A 25,100-nucleotide genomic window follows, 5' to 3' on the forward strand; every position below is an offset into this window, starting at 1 on the left:
ATCGGCGTCAACCCTAACCATCCATGGGGTTCTTCTCTGGCAAGAACAAGGGAAAGGCCCCCGTCGGCCCTGCGCGCGCTCCCCTCGCCTCCACCGGCGTCTTCCCGCCGACCACTTCAGCGCATCAGCGTCCCAGTGCATCAGGCGAAGTGGCACTAAGAGCACCCCGTCCTCCTCCCCTACCCCGATGTCACGCTGCCGCAAGACTGGCACTTGGATCCCGAGAGGATCCCAGTGCCGGCAGAGCCGCGACCGGCGCGGCGCACGCGGAGGAGGTGCGACGCCGCCGGCAACAGCTTACACCGCAGCAACGCCTCAACCCAGTCTACGCATCAGACTCTCCCGAGTGGGAGGTCTGGTTCGCGTTGGAGCACGAGGAGCAGTGCCATCATGGCGTCCATGATGTGGAAGCTGGCAACCCGCGGTCCCTCGTCGTGCACGGCGACGACCAGGAGGCGGAGGCCACCTACCAGGCGGCGCTGGCGGCTGTCCTCCGTGAAAACGAGGAGGAGGAGCGGCGCAAGGAGGAGGAGGAGGCGTACCAGGCGCGGTTGTCAGAGGCCATGGCGCTCTCCACTGCCGGCGACCGCGTCATCTCGCCACTGGCCCGACCATCCCCTGAGCCGGCGCCGATCCCCGTCAAGCCCAAGTGTTACACATGGGACGGGTACGTGTGCGAGTGGGTCAGCTTGCCGCCTGTCTGGTTTGGGGTGATGCCGGCCCAGGAGGAGATGTACCTGGAGCAATGACGGCAGCACATGCTCGCGGGGGAGCGCCACGAGGGCGAGCGACTCGAGCAGCTGGAGCGCGATGCTGAGGCGGAGGAGGAGGAGAAACGTTGTGCCCGTGGTGGCGCAGCCAGCTAGCGGCGGTACAGCCACCGGCGGACGACGTCGCCGTAGCCTGGGAGACGGCGTTCCGGTGGGCTGGCCCGGCGCCAACACTCGTCGATCTCACCGGCTCCGATGACGAGGACGAGGACGCCTAAGACAGCGCGCCTCCTAATTTTTAGCTTAATTAAATGTTTGTACTTAATGTAATGTGGACTCGTGGATTCTCGCCAGCCTTTGTGGCCGGCATTAATGTTTAATTAATGTTTTCTATTTTTAAAATATTTATGTTTTTTTTTCACGCCACCTTAGGAATGAGTCGGGTCAGCGTTGGACGCAAGCGCCGACCCAAATATGAAAGCGGACATGAATGTCCGTCGGGCCGACCCAAACGAACAAACCGCCTTTCGTTCGGGTGGCGCGTCGGAGTTGCTCTTAAGCAAATTTAGTTCAATTTAACTCCAATTTGAAAGTTTCTTATGATCAAATCCTATTTGGCGACGCTCCACAACAGGGGAGGGTAAATATGGACTTGAAGGAGGTACTAATATGGACTTCTCTCGAGACATAATAAAATTCCCATTCTTATACCCTAGCTAACCCCAAAAGCTCGCCGGAACCGCCGCCATGTCTTCGAAGGGCAAGAAGAAGCAGAAGCCGTCGGTGTCCCCGCAGCCGTCACCTCGTACCCCCCTCTCTCGCGCCCGTGAAGGCACCGGCGGCTGCATCCTGGACCTCCCGTCCACCGCTGCAGCGGCAGCGGCGCGGTACCCGGCGCTCGTACCCCGCGGAGGCGCCGGTTGTTTCACCGGCACCGTCTTCGATGTGGTCTCCAGGGGCGGGATTCGTGGTGGCGAGGGGAGGCTCTGGCTCTCCGGGGACGCCATGGCCAGCTCCGGGCTGCGGCATGGGTGTCTCGTCTCTGTATGCTCCTCAAAATTAGGATTTCTTTCTGCACCGAACTAGTTTACTAGACTTTACACTTCAATCCATGCTCCATGTAACATCAGTTCTTGCTATTGAAATTTCGATTGTGAGCCGACCTTTGACTGTGTAGATGTATCTCACAGTGGCCCCTTGATGTTCTATCTGCTCAATTGAATATGTGCTGATTGATCCACACTGTTTTTCAATACTGCCACAAAGCATCATATTTACAGCTTGTTGCTGAAAACAAGATTAACACATACAGTGGATTATGATACCCTGGTTGTAGAACTGACATTCGAGCTTCCCATGGGTTCCAATGAAGATAAAACTTTAGCTTACCAGTGTCTATCTGTTGTTTTGTTCAAGTCAGCTGAGCTCTGTCTCCTTGTTCTTAGGTGTCACTCATTTCTTCAAGTAGTAACAGTTTAGATGAATTCCCACTTGATAGCTTATTTGAGGAGTGCACCAGATTCTTTGATCTTGATGTGGACAATGATCTCATCTCTAATGAAGCTGGGGTGAACTTTGTGACTGCCAAAGTTTTCCCTTCATGTGAGGTACGTGCCTTTGTTATCTTTCTTCCCTTCGTGTATAATTGTCGCGAATACGAAACTATAAAAGTTTTTGATTGGATGGTCACTCTTATCAGGTTCAAAAGAATGGCATCAAGCTCTCTTGGGACCTTGCCTGCACGCTGGGATACCCTGTAGTAGGTCGTCCTTTGTTAATTAGCCCCCTATATACATCTCAAGCCCCAAAACAAACTGATGGTGGTGAGTTTTTGAGGGTGATAAAATGCAGCGATCTCTACCTTAGTCTAGTTCCACCAAAAGTTGCACCATGCAGCCATAATAAGTCAGAGTCTGATTGCCATCCTGTAAGAAATGTGATGGTTATGGAGTCACCTAAAAGGATTCCTTCAACTTCTCCATGCAGAAATGAATCCCATCACGGTGCATCTTACAGTGGTTCTTCATTGTGCTTGGATCAAGCCACTGCAAAATCAGTATTGGCAGATGATAAAATAAATGACTTGCTGCAGACTTCTGCATCACGGTGGCTCAGTGGTAGGCACTTACTGAAAGGAAACTACGTTCCTCTCCCAATGTGCGGGAAACTATCTATGTTTGTAGTTTTGCGTGCAGAAACAGATGGTTCTGCCCTGGATGTAGTGCATGAGAAAAACAATTCAATGTCTAATGCAGAGGTCTCTGGTAAATTGGTTGAAACCCCTGCTTTGTTCCTTGTCAACAGAACCACAAAAGTGCACCTTTCTGATTTGTCATCTTCAAAGGAGTTTGGGTCAGATAAGCTAGGGCTCCCACCAGAATATTCCGTGTGTGCTGATACAGGAAATGAAGATACCAATCCTAACCAAAGGCTTGGTGGGTTATCTGAAGTATCAGCAAAAGTAAAAGAAATGATTTCATTTTCGCTGGCAGATCAAATTAGTCTGCCGAGGAATGGTTTGCATGATTTACCAAGGTATAGTGTGAACTTGTCCCTGCTAAATTGCACACACATTTATTTGTTAGTTAAGAATATACTGTTGGTTCATTGCAGGTATAAAGGTATTCTTCTTTATGGTCCACCTGGAACAGGGAAAACCTCTCTTGCTTCTTCATGTGCCTATGATCTGGGAGCCAATCTTTTTACAATCAATGGACCAGAGATCATTAGTCAGTATCACGGTGAAAGTGAACAAGCATTGTATGATGCTTTCACTTCAGCTAAGCAAGCTGCACCTGCTGTGGTTAGATTTTCTTCTAATGGCCAACCACTTCTTTTTATTGTCATGTCAACTGCACTTGAAACTTACTTCTAATATACTACTACCTCCGCCCGGAATTAGATGACGCTCAAACAGATGTATCTAAACGTATTTCAGTGCTAGATACATCTGGACGGAGCAATTCCGGATGGAGGAAGTACCTTTTTAGGAGGCTAATGTCATAATTTCTTAACATTATCTCCCTCACCCTGTATCATGGGTAGAAAAATGAGCAATCTTTTGTTCATGACTTCTGGAATCTGAGTTAAAATGATTCCTATTCTCAAATGTTTATCCCTTAGTGTTCAAAATGAAAATAAAGGTTTGATAAAAGTATTCAACATGCCTATATGCATTTTACTGGATATCCATCTTTGGAGGAACCTCATCCTTTACAATTTTTGTTTTACATTTTAAGTGAAGTTACCATTTTAAAATCGATTTAACACTGTTATTTTATTTGAAGAAGATAAAAAACAAAAATCTCTTATGAAGTAGATTTTGGGTAATAGCTGTCATTACTGATCAAAATTAGTAATAGCTGCTGATTATCAACGTTTATGGATTGAATGAAGTATGTAATTACAAATGGTTTCTCTATACTATGATGAGGACTTATGAATGGTCTAATTAACAATAGCTGCTGATTATTTATGCCTATGGATTGAGTTACTTAATTACCAATGGTTTCTCTATATTACAATGAGGAAGTATGTTATCTCTTAATTATAACAATATTGAGGATTGATAATATGTACCTTCATTGATATTAGATATTTATTGATGAATTGGACGCGATTGCTCCAGCCAGGAAGGATGGAGGCGAGGAGTTATCTCTTAGAATGATTGCCACTCTGTTAAAACTGATGGATGAGATTGGCCGTAATGATCGTGTTATCCTGATTGCTGCTACAAATCGGCCTGAAAGTATTGATCGTGCATTACTGCGCCCAGGAAGATTCGATCAAGAAATTGAAATAGGTAGATCTCTGATGTTTTTCATATACCGCAGCTTTATATCTATTCTAGGTCAGTGTTTTTCTCTTTTAAGGTATTGTGTGCAACTAAAACCAGTACCAGTATATGTGCCGAATCATCTAGGATTCTTTTTGGTGGTAACATGATCTGTTTGGGGTGAAATGACAATTATCTTGCATTCTAAGTACTTTGTGCTACTTAAGAGACGTTATGCCCCTGTATATACTGTTACTTGTGTCACTTCAGCAGCTGTTTTCATAACTTAGGGTAAACTGAGGTTGGCCATGCGCTTATAGATGGCATCAAATGCAAGCTGACTATTATCAATGACAAGCCTAATGTTGAAATAACACGGTTGTCCAGTTGATAAATTGTTAAGTAACTCATAGTTGATTAATTCGTTGTCTGTAAAATGGCTCACTTGCAGGAGTACCATCTCCAGGACAGAGGCTGGACATACTTCACCTCCTTCTAAGTGGAGTTCACCACTCTCTCACTAGTGAGGAAGTTGAGTGCCTTGCTTTTGCCACTCATGGATTCGTGGGTGCTGATCTAGCTGCACTCTGCAACGAGGCTGCATTGAGTGCTCTTCGCCGTTATATCAGTGTAAAAGAAAGTTCAACTCAACCACTTGGTGATCGTGCCACACATGCAGAAAAGACTAATATTCAAGAAATTGATGGCCTTTTGGGTTATGAAATAAGCTCATTATCATCATCTCTCTCAAAGTTAACCATGTCAACGGAGGATTATAGCTGGACCAATAGAGGTGATATCATAGAAAGTAGCGAGCTGAATGATAAGAAAGATGAGTTGCTATTGTTGGTGATTAAAGATGACTTTGAACAAGCTAAAATGAAAGTTAGACCAAGTGCAATGCGTGAGGTATCATTTTTACGCACCTTATATGTTCATTTAGTGTTTCTTTTTTCAGATTTCTTCTCTTATTACTTGCTGTGGTTTCTTTCATAATAGTTCTTATCTTGTAAGAAACATTTCTTCTCTCTCTTTTTTTTCCCTTTTTCTTTTCATATGTTTGTGTCAATATCCGCGTCATGAATTCCAACCGACGAGAAGTGAAAACTAGACTAAAACATGCACAGTTCAGGATGATATGAAGTTCTGTTATAATGATCCAGTTTAATGTTAGGTGCTCTTGATTTGGTTGGTTGAGATGCTCTGTGATGTGTTATTATCTTGTGAGAAATAAACATCAACATCAGTAAAATATGTGTGATCTGTAGAACATAGCACAATGATGATACCTCCCATCATTTCCTGTACAGGTAATGCTAGAGCTTCCGAAGGTACAATGGGAGGATGTTGGTGGTCAAGCCAGGATTAAGAAGCAGTTAATTGAAGCCATCCAGTTGCCACAGAAATGCCCAGACGCATTTGAACGCTTAGGGATCCGCCCTCCTAGAGGATTGTTAATGATTGGACCACCAGGTTGCAGTAAGACATTGATGGCTCGCGCCGTAGCTTCTGAAGCAAAAATGAATTTCCTTGCAGTTAAGGGTCCTGAGCTTTTCAGCAAATGGGTCGGTGACTCTGAGAAGGCAGTGAGATCATTATTTGCGAAGGCGAAGGATAATGCGCCTGCAATATTATTTTTTGATGAAATAGATGGGCTTGCAGTAACTCGTGGCCATGGAAATAATGGCATATCTGTTGCTGATAGGGTACTCAGTCAGCTGCTACAGGAAATGGATGGTAAGCCTTAGTACTTCCTTAGGGACTGTTGGTTGATTTCCCTACTTCCTTTGGGAGTAGGTTACTCTTGTGATTATTAGGCCGTCGCTACACAAACCAAGCAGTCAAGCATGCAAATTAGATTAGATCTGACGTCTCTACGATTTCTTTAGGTTCTACTGGTTGATTCCACACATGTGGTTCATTCTTGATACAAGTAACAGAATAATCTTATATAAGAAGCCTAGGTTACATACATTAAAATGGATGTTATTGCTGCACCCAAGGTGTTCACATAACTGAGCACCTAACATTAATGGGCTAACGGTAATTACTAGTCAAAATTGAGGCCCTGGTATCTTACTGTGTTATTAGTTACTTGGTTCTGTGCTATTTGCTTGTCTTTCCATTCTTAGTTGGAAATGCTGATAACCTACGATTTGGACTCATGTTAAATATCTTTGCTGGTTAGGTTTTAGCCATTTATAATTACTCTGATTGCAACAGGTTTGGACCAAAAGATTGGTGTCACTGTTATTGCAGCTACGAATCGTCCTGACAAAATCGACATTGCACTTCTGAGACCAGGTCATCCATCTTAACTACACGGACTATGCACATGTATTTTATGGCCTTTGTTCCTTGCTTGGGTTACATATGAAATGCTTTCTGTATTATGTTGGTTCAACTAAATGAATGATGTATGCACTAGGTCGTTTCGATAGACTGCTTGATGTTCAGCCACCAGATGAAGCTGACCGTGAAGATATTTTCCGGATTCATACACGCAGCATTCCCTGCAGTCACGATGTTAATCTAAACGAACTCGCTAGACTCACAGAAGGCTACACCGGTGCTGACATAAAGCTCGTCTGCAGGGAAGCCGCTGTAGCTGCTCTTGATGTATGCTACCTGCTCTTTGCCCATTCTGGTACATGATGAGTAGATGTATTTTCACTAGAAGCTTGCTGATAGACTATTTGCATTTCCACCAGGAGAACTTTGACATCCCAGAAGTAGCAACTACACACTTCAAGTCGGCAATCGACCGAGTAAGTCCATCAGATATGAAGTTTTACCAAGAACTCGCGGCACGATTCCGCCGACTCGTTGATGACACAGATAAAGCAACAATGCCCGGAACACATACCGAACCTGCCATTTAGTGGCCCATAAGATTCTTCTGTCTGTACATAGCAGAGAGCAGTTCACTGTAAGCCATCCCTCATCTTCTCCATACTACCTCGAGTCATTGAATTCTAACGTGTTGTTTTTGTACTTTATTGGTTCCGCTAATACCAGAAGCTGTATGCACAAGACTGCAATCCTCATTTTTGGTAGTGCCAGCTATGATATGGGATCGGCAAGAGAAATGGGCGTTATTGCTTGGTCTGCAGTCGTTTTCTCTTCACTTGGTTATTGTATCTAAGCCTGATGTTCACAATGATTCTACTGATCTGCTCCGAAGAATCCATGTTGGCCTTGCCAAACAAAAGGAAAAAGGAATCCATGCTGACAGTTGTACTATGATCTTCTCCAGCATTTCATGCAGCTGATTTCTTTTTTGTATTTTTGGTTCTGGTGAAAGCTAGTAGTGCATGTCATGAGTTTCATCCTTTTCATGGATCTCCATCTGATCTAGCAGTACTAATTTTGTAGTGGTAGCTCTTGAAATAGAGGATACTGATCACTAAACAATTGCCTGTGCAATTTCAATAGTCGAGTACCCGTGGAGTGTATAGAATTTTTTGCTGTAGAGATTGCTAGATGCTGGTCGTCACACCTATTCAAATTTGTGCACATTTAGACCTGTTCCAAATGAAACTTTTTTAGGGAAATGTTCCAAATGAAACTGAGCCCACCAGTAATGGCATTGAGTGGTCTTTCGCACGTGAAGTTTTGGCAGGGGGAGTTTGGAATCCCTGCTCGAGATCCCGTGATCGCGGGATGAAAAGGCTAGAATCCTCTGCATTTTGGTTCAAACAAATGGAACAGAAGGAAATATGAAGCAAGTTTCCTTTGATCTCTATTTTAAAGGACAAGAAACACGTGAATTTTACAATTCACTTGCACCTCCTTTTCAAATTACTACGCATTTAGAGTTATTGATTTACGCATCACACATGAACTACTCCCTCCATTCCACAATGTAGTGCTTCCTCTATCCACGTGCTTTAATTTTGATCGTAAATTTAACTACCAAGACCGATTGCGGTGGGAGCAAAAATTATATCAGTGAATTCGTACTCGAAAGAAGTTTTCAATTATATAATTTTTCTTCCGCTGTAGTTGGTCTCGTTGGTTAAATTTATGGTTAAAGTTGGACCTCGGGAAGCGCGGGCGCACTGTATTTTGGAATGGAGGGAGTAATATTTATGGGGCTGGAGACTTTGCCAAAGCATGCACATCTTAGGCCCTGTTTGGTTCATAAGTCCTAGGACTTTTTCTAGTCCCAACTAAAAGGTCTCTAGTCCCTAAAAAGTCCATCCTTGTTTGTTTGCAGAGACTAAAAAGTCACTAGTCTCTTTCTAGAGGTTACTAGAAGAACACCCGTGCGTTGCAACGGGGCCATATTAACTTTAAGAGTTCAATATTAATCATGTTAATAATACATTTAATATTCTCATACATATCAAGTGACACTGGCGACCTTTTTTGTCAATTAGCAACGGGCTCAGTTGCAACGGGCTCTTTATACATATCAGACAACTCGCTACTACTTAAACTACAACTATGGCTATCAATATTTTTTTGTCAATTTAGCTCAGCAATAGTGCCTGGCTTAATAGACTGCTTTGCATTCACCCCCTCAGAAGACAGAGAGAACCAACTCAACATGACAGAAGATTAACAGAAATTTCATTTGTATGGCATGAACATATAGCAGGAACAGCAACACATAGATCAGCAGAGAGCAGAGCACAACATGCACACACTCGGGCCATCTATATCATACACACACAGCAACGCACACACGCATCACGCTGGCATACACATACAGAAAAGCAGGCACACACGCATCATGCGCATTGGCCGGTGGGACGCACGCAGAGCAAGTACGTACGCACGGAGAGCAAGCTAGCAAGCACGCACGCGTCCAACCCCGCCGCTGCATGCGCTGGCAGAAGGTGAGGCAGCAAGGGAGACTGCACATTGAAGCTGTCCATGTAAGGCTGGAGGTGCTGGGCCGGCGACGGCGGTGTCGGGATGGCTCTTGATTCGTTCCCGGTGGCGTGGAGCTTGGGGTGGCAACGTGGTGATAGCTAGTGCTCGGGGATGGGGGTTTGGGGCGGGGGCAGTCGACCCGATGGCTGGCGAAGTTAACGGGCTCGGGCGGCTGAAAATTCGGCGGGTGGCGGCGGCACAACGCGAGGATGGGACAGGCGGAAAACCTAGCGGGCGTTCAACTACCAATACCCACGCCTTTTTTAGGGGAATTGCTTGTGAAAATAACATGCGACGACGACTTAGCGAGCGGATCCCCTTAAAAAAGACATAGCGAGCAGATTCCCTTAAAACTGGTAGGAATGGATACGATTGATGACGTTGATAAATAGTGGTGAATGTTGGCCTAATTTACTATTATCATGCATGGAAACGAATCATCAAGAAAAAGAATACTTCCTATTACTACACTCATAGGAAGCTTCCTAATCTCTGCTATCAAACCGTTTCTGCCCAAACAAGGAAGGAAAGTTATGGACGTGATTCGGAAGGAAACAAACGTTATGAAGATTAATTAATTTAGATTTGATCTTTAGAGATTGATTGTGATTGATTCTTTTACATAAAGACATTACTAAATAATTTGCGTCAGTATGGAAAGTTCTGATCCGTTCATTTTTTTCGTTGTGTGAGAGGGTGAAGTGAAAATAAACCGATGAAGTGGGGGAGGCGACGAAAAAAATCTACGACGGTTAACCTACGAAAAAAACCGGACGAAAGTGGTGGGACAAAAAAACCTGGAAGCGAGACTACCAAGTGGTGGCGATAGCTAGTGCTCGGGATGGGGGTTTGGGGCGGGGGCAGTCGACCCGATGGCTGGCGAAGTTAACGGGCTCGGGCGGCTGGAAATTCGGTGGGTGGCGGCGGCACAGCGCGAGGATGGGACAGGCGAAAAACCTAGCGGGCGTTCAACTACCAATACCCACGCCTTTTTTTAGGGGAATTGCTTGTGAAAATAACGTGCGACGACGACTTAGCGAGCGGATCCCTTTAAAAAAGACATAGCGAGCAGATTCCCTTAAAACTGGTAGGAATGGATACGATTGATGACGTTGATAAATAGTGGTGAATGTTGGCTTAATTTACTATCATCATGCATGGAAACGAATCATCAAGAAAAAGAATACTTCCTATTACTACATTCATAGGAAGCTTCCTAATCTCTGCTACCAAACCGTTTCTGCCCAAATAAGGAAAGAAAGTTATGGACGTGATTCGGAAGGAAACAAACGTTATGAAGATTAATTAATTCAGATTTGATCTTTAGAGATTGATTGTGATTGATTCTTTTACATAAAGACATTACTAAATAATTTGCGTCAGTATGGAAAGTTCTGATCCGTTCAGTTTTTTCGTTGTGTGAGCGGGTGAAGTGAAAATAAACCGATGAAGTGGGGGGGCGACGAAAAAAATCTACGACGGTTAACCTACGAAAAAAACCCGGACGAAAGTGGTGGGACGAAAAAAACCCTGAAAGTGAGACTACCAACTGCTCCATTAGGAATAGAGATTAAATGACCATATTGCCCCTAGTATATAGAAAAATAACAATCAAACAACACCATAGGGTGGCGGGCCATTAAATGCATGGAGGGGCATTGTTAGAAAAGTTCCAAAAAGTCCCAAAAAAGACTCTCCTTGAGAGTCTTCTTCAATTAGTCCCAAATGTCTAGTTTAGTTCCTAAAAAGTCCCTCCCGTTTGGTAAAAAAGTCTTTAAAAGGGACTTTTTTTAGTCCCTATACAAAGAAGTCCCTGGAAACAAACACCCCCTTATACTCGGGAATTCATTGATAGTGACTTTTGAACTTCAGGGAATGTTTGGGGTTTGACTTTGAGTTGACCATCTTTATCGGAATTCATGTGTTTTTTCCTATTCCTTTGAACCAGTTCAGGGCCTTTGATTCAAAGAAAATCCATCGAACTAGTCAGTCAACAAAGTTGTCCTGAGCAAAGATGTGCCAGTCTTAATGTTTATTCGCATGCCATCCTTGGAAGCAAATCCAGTACTCCCTTCATTTCACAATATAATGTAATCATGCTTTTCGAGATTTAAATTTGACCATAAATTTAACCAACGAAACCGACTGCAGCGGGGGCAAAAAATATATCACTGAATTCGCAGTCGGTCTCGTTGATTAAATGTATGGTCAAACTTAGTTCTTGAAAAACGGGGATGCACTACATTGTGAAATGAAGGGAATACTTTTCATAGAGGCAACAATTTCGGCATATGAAACACCAACAACCCTGAACATCTCCTTTCTAAGGGCCAGTTCTTTTGGGCGGCTTAAAAAATAAGCTGCTTCTCCCCAGCTTAAAAAATAAGCCGCTCCCAAAATTCATGGAGGCTTCTAGATTAGTAATCCCATAACTAGTTCAGAAGCCCCAATAAATAAGGAAGGGGGCTTATGACAAAAACTAGGGAGGAGGCGGCTTAATTTTTAAGCCGCCAAAAGAACTAGCCCTAAATCAAGGATGCAAAAGCACTTGATATCTCAAAAATTATCAGCGGATGTGAAAAATCTTAGGGATGTGGAACTTGTGAGGACGATTCCATCTTAAAAAAAGAGGGTTTAATTGAGCATCGAGGAACAAAAGAATTTAGTCTAAAATACTAAAAAGAAGATTGGTTTTTTTCATTCTTCAAGAACTTCATATCTTGCCGAGATCTTCACCCCTAAGAAAAGTTTTCCCAACACGGGAAGGAAGTCTCTTCTAAATTGGATTTGTTATTGTAAGGGGATTTTTAAGTATTTATCTAAAAGGAGGAACAAACGAGAATAAGAGAAATTTGTTACATTAATCCTCTCATACCTACTAATTGGTGTACTTGAGATGTATTTCCTCTGGCTCCTGAAAAAGACATTAAATAGACTGGATTAGAAGGATCTGTTATCCGAAAATTTGAATTTATTTCTTGTTTCAAATATTCACTTGTCGCATACCATATCTTAACAGATTGGCGTAATTTTTCTACCGCGTGTACAGCCCCATAATAATAGTGTTTCTCCAAAAGAAAACTCTGTTGTTCCGCGTCTTGGACTGAGGCAATCCTTCTCTTCTCACTTCAAGATTGATCATCTCGAGCTATCCGTTGAGGGTGGAAATTTAAAAATAAATATGTAAGATCAATGACTTAGGACTTAGATGTGCAATACTTATGCACATCTAGATGTGCTTTAGCAAAACTGAATTTTGATATGGGTTGCAAACGTCATTAGCCATTTGCAGGCGACATGTGTCATGTTAATTCTGTTGGGTTTTGTCCTGGTCACCACGAAATCACTAATTAAGGAGTACTCATTGCAAAGAACACTCCACTTTCCCAGGTTGCGACAAGTGGCGCACATGTAGCGCGCCACTTGTCGCAACTTGGGAGTTTTCCCTTTTTTCATAGATTCGTTTATTCAAAACGTTTTATCTCTTAAACCGTGCATCCAAATCTCGAACCGTTTTTACCACTGGATTCCTCGCGTCGAGATCCTCAAAACTAGATCTCATGTTGATAGGTTTTGACGAACTTTTTTTTTCACGAAAAAATCAGACGAAAAAAACCGGGTGAAAAAACCGAACATGGAGCACGGTTTTTCCCTTTCCAAAAGAGGCACGCCCGTGCCTCTCGCGAAATCACAACCGTGCCTCTCGTGAAAACAAAACCGTGACTCTCGTGGAAGAAGAAAAAACAGAAAACGTGTTTTTTTTCGTTTCCGAGAGGCACGGCCGTGACTCTCGCGAAGGCACAACCGTGCCTCTCGCGAAAGCAAAACCGTGACTCTCGCAAAAGAAAAAAAAACAGAAAACACGTATTTTTTCCCCTAGAGGCACGGCCGTGACTTTCGCGAAAGCACAACCGTGCCTCTCGCGGAAGCAAAACCGTGACTCTCACGGAAAAAAACAGAAAATGTGTTTTGTTTTTTCCTTTCCTAGAGGCACGGTCGTGACTTTCGCGAAAGCACAACCGTGCCTCTCACGGAAGCAAAACCGTGACTCTCACGAAAGAAAAAAAAACAGAAAACACGTTTTGTTTTTCCCTTTTCCGAGAGGCACGGCCGTGACTCTTGCAAAAGCACAACCGTGCCTCTCGCGGAAGTAAAACCGTGACTCGCGAAAGAAAAAAAACCGAAAACGTATATTTTTTTTGTTTCCGAAAGTCATGGCCGTGACTCTCGTAAAGCACAACCGTGCCTCTCGCGGAAGAAAAACCGTGACTTTCGCGAAAGGAAAATAAAAGAAAACGCATTTTTTTCGCGCAAAAAATATTTTTTTTTCAATTTTTTTGATCGAAAAGCTAAGAAAGACCGGGGAAAAACCAAAACGTCAAAAAACCCGGGAAAAAACCCGTTTAAAAAGCCGAAAACGTGTGCGAAAAAAAAACAAAATCCGAAGGAAGCGTCCAGAGCGCAACACATGGCGAATGGCTGAGAGCGCGCCAAATGGCGCTGATCGTTGCGATGCTCCCGAAGGAGCGCTCGTTAACTTTTTTTTTGAGGGGTGAAAACCAGGTTTATTCATGAAAATCCACATGGTGTGGGATACATCTGAGGTCATGGGGTGCACCAAGCCATACATGGCGACCCGGTCCTCTCGTAAAAGAAAACTTGGCTAGGCGGTGTGCTTCTACATTAATAGCACGACTCTCGAAAACAAAATTACAAATAAAAGGTGATGATCTAAGGTTTATCTCTCTGATAATTGCTCCATAAGTTCCTCTTGCTCCGATGTTGATATCCGAGACCACTTGTTGACAATCGGAGGCGACCACGAAGCTTTGGATTCCCAGGTCTTCTGCTAGAGCCAAGGCCTCTCGACACGCCATTGCTTCTAGAGTTGGTGGATCTGTGATTCCTTGAACGACAAGTGCGGAGCTACCCATATAGTTCCCATGTTCATCTCTGCATATCGCTGCCGCCGAACCTCCCCTGGTTCCTAGCACTCCGCCGTCCACATGGATTTTGTAGTGTCCCGGCGGTGGCTTACGAGGTCGGGTGTGTATCTGTCTTGCAGTAACACTCCTTACCACAGTTTGCTGCATCTTCTCCTTGACTATGCCAAGCTCAGCCATGTACCGTGTGATGAAATCATGGGTCGCCTGGAGCGACTGGAAAATAGCTTCGTGTATTGCCTTGCGCCTGCGTGCCATATAGACCATAATGCCACCGATACAAGTGCAAATTCATCACGTGATAACAACTCCATCAACGTAAATAACCATTGCTTTGCTTGTGGCTCAACTGTAGCTATTATTTTATGCGTGATTTCCTCATCAATAAGAGCCCACACGCTCCTAGAGGAGGTGCACTCGATCAGTGAGTGACGCCAGGAATCCCAAACTCCACATAGACCGCACTGCGGCGAGTCAGTCATGTGGCGATGAGCACGGACGTCATTGGTCGGTAGCGATTGCTTAGATAGTCTCCAAAGAAACATCCGTACCTTGCCCGGTACTTCCGTTTTCCACAATGTTTTCCAGGCACCTTCTTCGGCCCTCGAGCTGGAAGGACCCGGGATTTCTTCCAACCACGCTTCTCTCCTGTTTCTGATGGCTACTAGCATCTTATAGGCTGATTTAACACTGAAAGTACCATTTTTCTCATGAAACCAAGCCCAAAAATCTATGATGTTTCGAGTGCATATTGGCATACCGAGGATAACTGTAGCATCCATAGGCATGAAAGTTTGTTGGACAAGCTGTCTATTCCATGATGCGGTCACAGTAGTTATGAGCTCTGACACATGTGTTGGTGAATTTGGCGAGATACTCCCGTAGGGACGCATCATCTCCTCTCTGGGTAGCCAGTTATCGGTCCATATGTTTGTGTCTGCTCCATTGCCAATTCTCTTTATCAATCCTTGCTTAAGAACATCCCTTCCCTCTATGATGGCCCGCCATACCTGGCTCGAATGGCTGCCCAATTCAGCCTGGAGTATATCGGAAGACGGGTAGTATACACTTTTCAATACTCGAGCACTCAACGACTCTGGGTCTTGCAACAAGCGCCACGCCTGCCTGGCGAGCATGGATAAGTTGAAAAGTTCAAAATCTTTGAAACCCAGACCTCCCATTCCCTTGGGTTGTGTCATCGTTTTCCAGGAGACCCAGTGTGGTTTACGTTTTCCATCCTTTGCACCCCACCAAAACTTTCGAATGAGCATATTCAAGTGTTCACATAAGCCTCTAGGTAATTTGAAGCATGACATGGAAAATACGGGGACAGCCTGCGCAACAGCTTTGACAAGAACTTCCTTACCAGCCGAGGACATAGTACGTTCAATCCATCCTTGAACCTTGCTCCAGAGTCGGTCCTTGAGATATTTGAAGGCACCGTTCTTTGAGCTTCCTATGTCTGATGGCATACCCAAGTACTTCTCGTTTAGTGTTTCATTGGGAACGTGGAGTGTATCTTTGATCTCCTGTCTGACCGCATCAGGAACCCCCTTACTGAAATAGATTGAAGATTTGGAGTAGTTGATGCGCTGCCCAGTCGCTTGGCAATAAGTGTCCAAGACATGGTGCACCTCAGTTGCCCCCACATTGTTTGCTTTGAAAAACAGCAGGCTGTCATCAGCGAATAGAAGATGGCTTACCGGTGGCGCCGTAGGGGCTACCTGTAGTCCACCCAGGTTGGATGACTCACTTTTAGATTTTAACAGGCACGAAAGGCCCTCCGCTGCCAACAAAAACAAATATGGAGAGATTGGGTCCCCTTGTCTGATTCCTCTTGATGGAATAAATTGTTGTAACTTCTTCCCATTGAACAAAACAGAGAACTTGACTGTGGTGACCAAGCTCATTACAATATCAACCCACCTGTTTGTGAAACCAATCTTTAACATTATGGCCCTCAGATAAGACCACTCCACCCTATTATAAGCTTTCATCATATCAAGTTTGAGAGCACACGACTGATGTTTCTTGGCCTTGTTCCTCTTCATAAAATGTAAACATTCATGCGCTGTGATGATGTTGTCTGTAATCAGCCTGCCGGGAACAAAAGCTGATTGCTCCTCTGATATTATTTCAGGTAGAACTACCTTGAGCCTGTTAGATATAACCTTGGAAGCAATCTTGTACAAGACATTACATAGACTGATTGGGCGAAACTGAGATAGTAGGGTTGGATTTTTTTACCTTTGGTATGAGTACCAAAATTGTGTCATTTATACACTCCGCCGACTCCGTACCCTCCACTATCCTCAGGACCGCCTTGGTAACCTCATCCCCACAAATGTCCCAATGGTGTTGGAAAAAATGCGCTGGGTATCCGTCGGGACCAGGTGCTTTCATTGGGTACATCTGAAACAGAGCCGTTTTCACCTCCTTGCTTGTATATGGGGCATTTAACATGTCATTCATAGCTTGAGTTACTTTTGTTGGGACCGTACTCAATACCTGCTCCATATCGTGTACCCCCTCTGATGTATAGAGATTTTGATAGAAGGCTGTGGTCATGTTCTCCATCTCTATAACATTTTCCGTGACCTGGCCATCCGGACGCTGGAGGGACTTTATTTGGTTTTTTCTCCTTCTTCTACTTGCCCGGAGATGAAAGAAATGTGTATTTTTATCGCCATGCATCAGCCACTCCAACCGGGCACGTTGCCTCCAAAGTATCTCTTCTCTGTGATAAAGCTCGGTCAATCTATCAATTAATTTAATCTCCCAATGATTTGGCCCGAATCTGTTTGGGATCGCTCATAACTCTTGTAGTTGTGCCTTTAGCTGCTGAATCTCACGTCGCACATTCCCGAAGTGGCTACGGTCCCACTGGCCAAGGTCCTGTGCTAATGAATGCATCTTGTCGCTTATCTCCCTCACCGAATCTCCCGCGCTACTCTGCCATGCGTGTTGGATAACAGGGGACAGAGTCGGGTCCCGTTCCCACGCCACCTCATATTTAAACGAGCGCGGGACCCGGCTGCATGCGCCATGCACGTAGCTCACGATGAGCGGGGCGTGGTCACTCGAGGCCGCTGTTCCATGCTCCAATGTTGCTGACGGGAAAGCAATCGTCCAGGCCGGGTTGGCAACCCCTCTGTCCAGACGGACACGTGTATATGTTCCGCCTGTTACCTTTCTCTCAAACGTCCAGTCCGTGCCAATATATCCAGTGTCCGCGAGGCCACATGTATCTAAAGCATCCCTGAAAGCCGCCATCTGTGCTTGGCTTCTGCTCCCTACACCGTCATGTTCGTGAGCGTGCAACACCTCATTGAAGTCGCCTAGGACTAGCCAGGGTATATCGCTTGAGCCAACGATTCCCCTGAGCATATCCCAGGTTTTGTATCTTTCACTGACCTGTGCTTCACCATAGACAAAAGTCACCCTCGTTTTAACATCTACAAGTTCATCAATAATTGCATCAATGTGATACTGAGAATAGCCAACAACTTCAAGCTTTATTTCATCATTCCAGAAAATTCCTAAACCACCACTCCTTCCCGAACTACTAACAGCATAACTTTTATTAAAACCTAAAGAACCAGCCATATTCTCAACTCTGGATCCCTCTATATGAGTCTCAAGAATGCATAATACAGAGGGGGCATATTGCTTCATTAGTTCACGAAGCTCTTGAACTGCGGCGGGTTTGCCAGCCCCGCGGCAGTTCCAGCAGAGTAGACTCATTGCGCTAGGCGCGACCCCACTGGGAGGCCCGCCAAACGCGCATCATTGTTCTTGCTCGTAGCTGTGTTCTTTCCGCTGTTTTTCTCACTGGATATGGAGTTGGTCTTGTTCCTCTTTGCCTCTTGCTTGGATGACGGACTCGGTGGGATTTCGATGGAGGACGACGCAGCAGGGTTGATTGAGTTGTCCACGGGTGCTGGTAGCAGCAGGACAGGATCCGCCACTACAGCCCCCCTCTTTCTGTTTCTGTCTCCTTCCTCCATATATGTGTCCCTCTCCTGCGTCCCATCCTTCTCACTGGTGGCTGACATATTATGGTCGTTTGCACGACCCCTTCCTCTTCCCGCACGGCCAGAACCCCGTCCACCTCCTCGGCCAGTCCTATTTCCAGAGTTGTCACCATTGGTTCTTCCTTCTCCAGGTCCACTGCCCGGGCCCCTGAACCATGATGCTTTCAGATCTTTAAAAACCAATGCCTTTGGATCGTGAACTCCATCCCCACACTCTTTGAACAGGTGACCCATGTATCCGCACACGGCGCACCAGTCAGGGAGACGTTCATACTTCACCTTGTATATTTCCCTATGTATAGCATCTTTCTTCTTCACCACCAATGAAACAACATTCTTGAGAGGCTTTGTTACATCAACCTTCACCCGCACCCGTGCAAAATTGCCCTCAAAATCTTGGGACCGTGGCTCAGCATAGATGAACTCTCCCACTGTTGACGCCAAGGCCTTGATTTTTGAGAAGAAACCATCCGGAAAATCATGAATCTGAATCCACATGTCAACCTTGTTTAGCTCAATGGTTGACGGTTTTGTGAACCCGTCGTATGCCTCCAACACCACTGCTTTACCCTTGAAACTCCATGGACCATCCTCCATCACGCACTCCCAGTCACCTAAGCACTCAAATTGCATTGTGTACAGGTTATCTTCAAGCGGCCTAATCTTCACTTCTTTTGCCAAGTCCCAAGCCACCCGCATATTTCTGTAAAACCAATATTGACTATAGGTCTTCTTAGTATGAACCCTAGCGATGGCCATCCAACGGGTCGCCTCGACTGGCAACTCATCGTCCTCGATCACCACATCCTGGAGTTCGTCCTCCTTCAGGCCCAGCTCGTCCATCATGGCTTCCAGATCTGTCACGCCGCTACCCGATCCCGAAGTAGCTTTCTCCATCTTCCCTTGCCCGAGGGATTTGGTTCCGCGGGCGGTATGGTCCCTAAAACAACCTTGCCCCCGCCAGTCTAGAGGTCCGTAGAGCCCCTAGCGTCGGCAAAGAGGGAAGGAGAGGGGAGCGAGGGACTCTACGGTGGCGCGATCGATCGCCGCCGCCGAGAGGAGCCGAAAACCCTAACGAGAGGGGAGCACGAAAACGCTAAAAAAACTTGTTTGCCTCATGGCACGCGGAAATCCGCTGCCGCACCTGGTAGGAGCGCTCGACTAGTTGCTCCTTGGTCACCAGGAGAGGATTAAATTACTCTGGTCACTGGGCCCGTAAACAGGTCTTTTTTAACACGTTACCCGGCCCAGCCAAACGAGGCGTGGGGCCCCAGGTCCACCGCGGAAGCCACGCCACCCCACGTCCATCCGCATATAAGCCCTCCCCGGCTCCAACCCTACTGCTCCTGTGTTTCCTCTCGCCGCCGCCGTCGCCTCCTCCTCTCCCGCCTGCGTCGCATCGCCACCGCCTTCGCCATGGGGAGACGTAAGATCGCTCGATCCGTCCCATCTCCGTTCCCTACCTCCCTTTTCTTGTAATAATCTCGCTACGTTTCGATCCGTGCGATGTGTGGACGCGGCTGTGAGGTAGGGTTTTGTCTCCCGTGCCTTGGTCTTGCCTGATCTAGCGGTCTAGCCCTGTGTGAGATGTCGACGCGCGCGAGTTCCCTTGAGATGGTATCATGTTAGGGTTACGTCTCTGCCCACCGCTGTCGAGTTTTCGGTGTTTGGCATCTCTGCGCCTATGCGTTTCGGGTAAAATTGGATGGATGCCGTGGTTATTCCCTTTAGACTTGGCAATGCTGGTTCTATTTGCATTTGACACCTTGTAGGTAAGTTGATGCTCTGGTCCTAGAGTTTTTCCCCGTGTTGTATGATGTAGATTGTGTGGCTTTGATCGGCTGTTGTCTATACAAATCTTTTTTGCTATCATCAATATCGTGTTAATGTTGAGCTCTAACCTCTTCAGAACTAGGGCAACAGTATTGTCTAAAAGCTGTTCGTTTGGCATGGTTTCCAGGGAATTTTACTCTCCTAATCATTTCTGTTTCATGTGTATATTGTGATTGCCAATTTGTAACCATGCTACTCTGCAATACCTCTGATTTTTCTTGCATGGGTCTTGTTGTAATAATATGTTAATGTGTTTATAGGTTTCAGATGTGACGTATGATGTTGTTACTAAAAAATGTTAGTTGTACACTGTCTGTTTATTAGGATCCACATCATTTTCTGTGGACTTCGTTAAAACCAGAATTATTGTTGTGGAGTATATGATGGTGTTTATCTATGTCACCCCATTCCATTTTTGTTGCTTGATTTGTGTTAATGTTGGTATTAACTATTACCTTCTGTATACATTTCATTGGTTAAGGCTGTAGGTTCACTGTAATTTGTAGAGAATCTTTGTATGATTTAAATTTGGCCACACAGCCACAACTTTCCCTTTGGGTTATGTAAGAAGTAAATTTCTACCTGTGCTGCTTTCATGGAAAGCCATGACTGCAATATTTTCTATTTCTGCTGCCACCTTACATATTATAAACTGTGTGCTGATTTTCTGAGAAGTTTTGGTTAGTGAAAGCATTTCTGAGGTGTCATTCAAGTTGACTTGTTCCTCTCTGATTGCACCTAGCTAATGTATTTTGTTGATTGATATGAGCTTTACCTCTTCTATTATTCAAATTTTTGTTTCCTGATTCAATGCTGATAATTGAGACCCCTCCATGTGTATTTGGTTTCTAATAATTTTGGTGCTTTGTTCCTCTGATCAGGACCTGCTAGGTGCTACCGCCAGATAAAAAACAAGCCATACCCCAAGTCAAGGTACTGTCGTGGTGTACCTGACCCGAAGATCAGGATCTATGATGTTGGGATGAAGAAGAAGGGAGTGGATGAGTTCCCCTCCTGCGTCCACCTGGTCAGCTGGGAAAAGGAGAATGTCTCTAGCGAGGCTCTTGAGGCTGCCCGTATTGCTTGCAACAAGTACATGACGAAGAATGCTGGAAAGGATGCGTTCCACCTGAGGGTCAGGGTCCATCCATACCATGTCCTTCGTATCAACAAGATGCTTTCATGTGCCGGGGCTGATAGGCTCCAGACTGGAATGAGGGGTGCTTTTGGGAAGCCTCTGGGTACCTGTGCTCGTGTGGACATTGGCCAAGTACTCCTATCTGTGCGCTGCAAGGAGAGCAATGCTGTTCATGCTGATGAAGCCCTCCGCCGTGCCAAGTTCAAGTTCCCTGGCCGTCAAAAGATCATTTGCAGCAGGAAGTGGTATGTCACCTGTCTTATCAAATTATACTGGTTGTTTCATTGTGTTATGGAAAGTCGGAAATTCTATGAGATGACTAGATTGAAGCATTGCTAATCTGCACTTGATTTTCCAGGGGCTTTACCAAGTTCAACAAGGCTGATTACATCAAGTACAAGAGTGAGGGAAGAATCGTGCCTGATGGTGTCAATGCTAAGGTGATACATTTTTTCCCACTGAAACATCTTAATGTTTGCTTCAGTTCTGTTCTACTAGACTATACAATTCGCAAAACTTAAAATGTAATGTTGGTTGCTTAATTCCATTCCACATTTTTACTGCTTGTTACAGTCAAGTCTGAGCTCCAGTTTATTGTTGTGTGTATCATAATATAAATATTCTGATTCCTAATAATAATCTATCAGTGGTACTAAGTTGGTCAAATTTGTTCCATGTTAACATGATGCTTACTTAAGGGTTAATATCAAGTTAAACCTGAATGACCATATGTTTTTTTTAATAACTATCTTTATATTCCTATATACTGCTTGTCATAGTTCTCTTGCATCATATTCTGAACTTGTATAATTCTATGTATTGTTTGCTGGTATATTTTCGTTCCATGTACTTTCATATTGAATTGCTTGTCTATTGTTGGTTCTTATACTTGTAACATTTATCTCACACAGTCTCGTACTGATTCTTCTTCCAACTCTTGTGCAGCTGCTTGGTGTCCATGGCCCCATTGCTAAACGGCGCCCCTGGGCAGGCGATCCTGGCTTGAGGCAGTTGAAGCATGCACAGACCATTTCCTTCGCTAGATGGAACTCATGAGTTTTGTTTTTGCTTTAGCCAGTATATTTCCCCATGCTTGAACGAGTGTTAAGTAAAGATGGCAGCTGGCTGCAGTATAATCTACTTCTGTAGTTCTTTACTGTAGACCGTTTCTCATGGTGGAGGTTGACATATCTGCAGTTGTCCTGTTTTAGCACTTTCTTGAGATTGTTATCTACAAGTGCTGGAATTTTCTGGATCATCTATGAATGATGTATAACTTTTGCCTATGCAAAATCACCTTTCATTGATGTGTGGCTAGTTATGCTTGTTTGTTTGTTCTGTTCTACTTGAGGCATTCAAGTAAATATTGGTAATGCTGCTCAAATTGCACCTAATCTGCTTATAACAGTTTAGTGTTCAAGGGAATGTTGCTACTGCGTTCAGTTGCATTTAACCTAGTTTGATTGTATTTCCACAATGTTCTCCATTGTCTCCCAATTTTCCTTGGCCTTGACAATCAAGCCGTGCCTTGGTGGAGCGCTGGTGCGACAGTCAGGGCGGTTCTGCGCACTTGCGGCAATCTCACGGCAGTTCCATGTGGTGGGCTTCTTCTCCACTAATAAATTTACATGTTCAACTTGCTTTGAAAAAATGGTTTCTATGTAATAAGTTGTTAATATTCAACAACCCTGTGTAAAAAATGATCACATAAATCTAAACAGTTAACCTTCCATCTATAAGGTAGAGCGGTGGCTACTCCTCCGATGCTAAAGTAATTGTGCACCATTCACATAGTACATGTAGCGGCTTCAATATATGGAACTTTGTTTACCCACTTTGAATTGAGGATCCGTTTCCCTCGTTCTCCCTTTAGGGCCAGAAGTCCTATATTAATCGAAGTGCCTCAAATCATTGCTATTTGACTCTGGACTGGTTCTAAATAAGTCGAGGTATTTCAAATAGTTTGTTGACATAGACAAAGGGAAAACCTTTGAACAAATTTCTGTGTTGATCTTGGACATATAAGAATTTTAAATCAAATCTCTTTAGAAAGATGATCTTTTGTCTCATAGTAGTCTGCTTCGTTATCTGGTTAGCCATACACTTCACATAGCGATTCACATGGCATCATCAAATGATATAGATCTTAACGAACGTTTTAGCGGGCGAGGGCTTCAGTGGGGTCATGCGTCATTTCTCCTTTTTATCCTTTGTGTGCTTGCTTTGTTCGTAACTTTGTTAGATGTGCTCATGAGCACCATGTATCTAGCTTGGCCGTGTGGGGTTTCATCCTAAGCTCCTTCTTGGTTTGACAGTTCATAAAACGGGACAAAAGCCTATCTTCCAAGAGTTTTCAAATGCATGTTGTATACATCTAAAAAAAGATCATGTTGTATAGAGAGGATGGCATATTACTTAAATTCGACTTTGAGCGCATTGAACACAGGTACCGTAACATGGCCAACAAAATCAATTACTCTACCTCACTTAAGATGAGTTTGCACAACATCATCATGCTAAGAACAAGATCCAGGCATCCAGCAGTGAAAAAAGAGAAGAAAAACGAGATCCAGCAAATAAATGGGCGATATACACAGGTTACAAAGGAAAGTAGGGTGCTTAAGTACAGATTCACCATCATCATTTTCTGGTTCCCATAACAAGATCAATTGTTTTCTTTACAGCTTCCGGAAACCTCTAGAGAGCTACTACAATCAATCCAGAGTCTAGCGGGTTCATGAACATTAGAAAGAGATGATCAGCAAAAGGAAAATCATATATTTCTCACCTTTTCAAGAGCAGAAACCAGAATATATTTCTCAATTCAGTTCTGTTGAGAAGTCTGTCTGTACCATACCAACATACGTGAACCAATTCAACCGTCCCCTTTTCTTCTTCTGTCTAGCTATAAGTCCAGTATTTTCCAATCATTGTTGTGTGAGGTTAGTCAATCGGTGCTTTCATTGGTGGCAGGACTCAAGTCGCATGCTCACCCAGGTTCAGAATTCTATGCAGGGTTCAGAATGTTACCTACTATACCATCATTGCCCTTTCATATACACACGGACTATAAAAACTTTTGGAAACTGCTCACATCCTAGGCCTCATTAGGTTTGGAGGATTTTTATAAGAAAAACATAGGAACAAGGATTTCATAGGAAAATTTCCTATATATGCATTCAGTTTGTAGGAAATGCGTACAGGAATTTCATAGGAATAATATTCATTTTTTGTATTTTTGGAGAAAACTACACATCTACTCAAAGCTTATTTTTACGCGTAGGAATAAGGCAAGTCAATTACTCAATTCCTCCAAACCGAACGAGCCCCTACTAATTTTCATATGATTTCTTCCATTGAGTTTTGCTCTGTTGAGGCTGTTTGTATCACCGGACGAAGTTGGAATGAACACATCTGTTTGAGCGCCAACTAATTTTGAACAGAGAAAATAAGAAATTTCTGGCACCAGCAGGGGCAAGGTGGATGCATCCTTGGTCTGCCCGGATGTACGTATCATGTATGTATAATCTCGCCGTCATCATCAGAAACACACAGATCTGATCTGAATCCGTGGGCCTTTCCCCTCCCGCGGCCAGTGCAGGCCAAGGGAAGAAAGGCTGCCACGAATTGAAACTGGAATTCAAAGGACCCCATGCATGGAATGGAACCGGTAGGGCAGTCAAGGCGGCCATGATCAGATCAGGAGCCGTGGTGAGTGGTGACCGCCAGTTTTGGGAGCGATTGCGAGGCGGAGGAGATGCAGCAGCTGCCCGAAAGACGTAGTAC

The 25,100-nt window shown here is 44.5% G+C and overlaps 2 protein-coding genes across 2 annotated transcripts; both read left to right on the forward strand.

Annotated features, from left to right (window-relative positions):
- Positions 1–1,405: 1,405 nt before the first annotated feature.
- On the forward strand, positions 1,406–7,917 carry LOC125550947 (calmodulin-interacting protein 111-like). Its single transcript, XM_048714081.1, has 11 exons — positions 1,406–1,754; positions 2,156–2,317; positions 2,410–3,245; positions 3,324–3,513; positions 4,305–4,512; positions 4,937–5,394; positions 5,796–6,222; positions 6,709–6,789; positions 6,914–7,104; positions 7,197–7,414; positions 7,504–7,917. The coding sequence occupies exons 1-10, from the start codon at positions 1,458–1,460 to the stop codon at positions 7,365–7,367; spliced, it is 3,021 nt and encodes a 1,006-aa protein (XP_048570038.1). The 5' UTR covers positions 1,406–1,457; the 3' UTR covers positions 7,368–7,414; positions 7,504–7,917.
- An 11,719-nt stretch (positions 7,918–19,636) lies between these two features.
- Positions 19,637–22,603, forward strand: LOC125550948 (60S ribosomal protein L10-like). The gene is made up of 4 exons (XM_048714082.1): positions 19,637–19,769; positions 21,058–21,559; positions 21,673–21,754; positions 22,260–22,603. The coding sequence occupies exons 1-4, from the start codon at positions 19,760–19,762 to the stop codon at positions 22,368–22,370; spliced, it is 705 nt and encodes a 234-aa protein (XP_048570039.1). The 5' UTR covers positions 19,637–19,759; the 3' UTR covers positions 22,371–22,603.
- Positions 22,604–25,100: the final 2,497 nt, after the last annotated feature.

This window comes from Triticum urartu, chromosome 4, assembly GCF_003073215.2.
Source record: "Triticum urartu cultivar G1812 chromosome 4, Tu2.1, whole genome shotgun sequence".
In the NCBI taxonomy this organism is placed as follows: domain Eukaryota; kingdom Viridiplantae; phylum Streptophyta; class Magnoliopsida; order Poales; family Poaceae; genus Triticum; species Triticum urartu.

Bases quoted from the DNA above. Each gene is read 5' to 3' on its own strand.
- LOC125550947 (XM_048714081.1), top strand. From the start codon at position 1,458: ATGTCTTCGAAGGGCAAGAAGAAGCAGAAGCCGTCGGTGTCCCCGCAG. The intron at 1,755-2,155 runs GTATGCTCCTCA...CCTTGTTCTTAG, and splicing joins GGCATGGGTGTCTCGTCTCT to GTGTCACTCATTTCTTCAAG. The intron at 5,395-5,795 runs GTATCATTTTTA...TTTCCTGTACAG, and splicing joins GACCAAGTGCAATGCGTGAG to GTAATGCTAGAGCTTCCGAA.
- LOC125550948 (XM_048714082.1), top strand. The intron at 21,560-21,672 runs GTATGTCACCTG...TTGATTTTCCAG, and splicing joins ATCATTTGCAGCAGGAAGTG to GGGCTTTACCAAGTTCAACA. The intron at 21,755-22,259 runs GTGATACATTTT...ACTCTTGTGCAG, and splicing joins CTGATGGTGTCAATGCTAAG to CTGCTTGGTGTCCATGGCCC.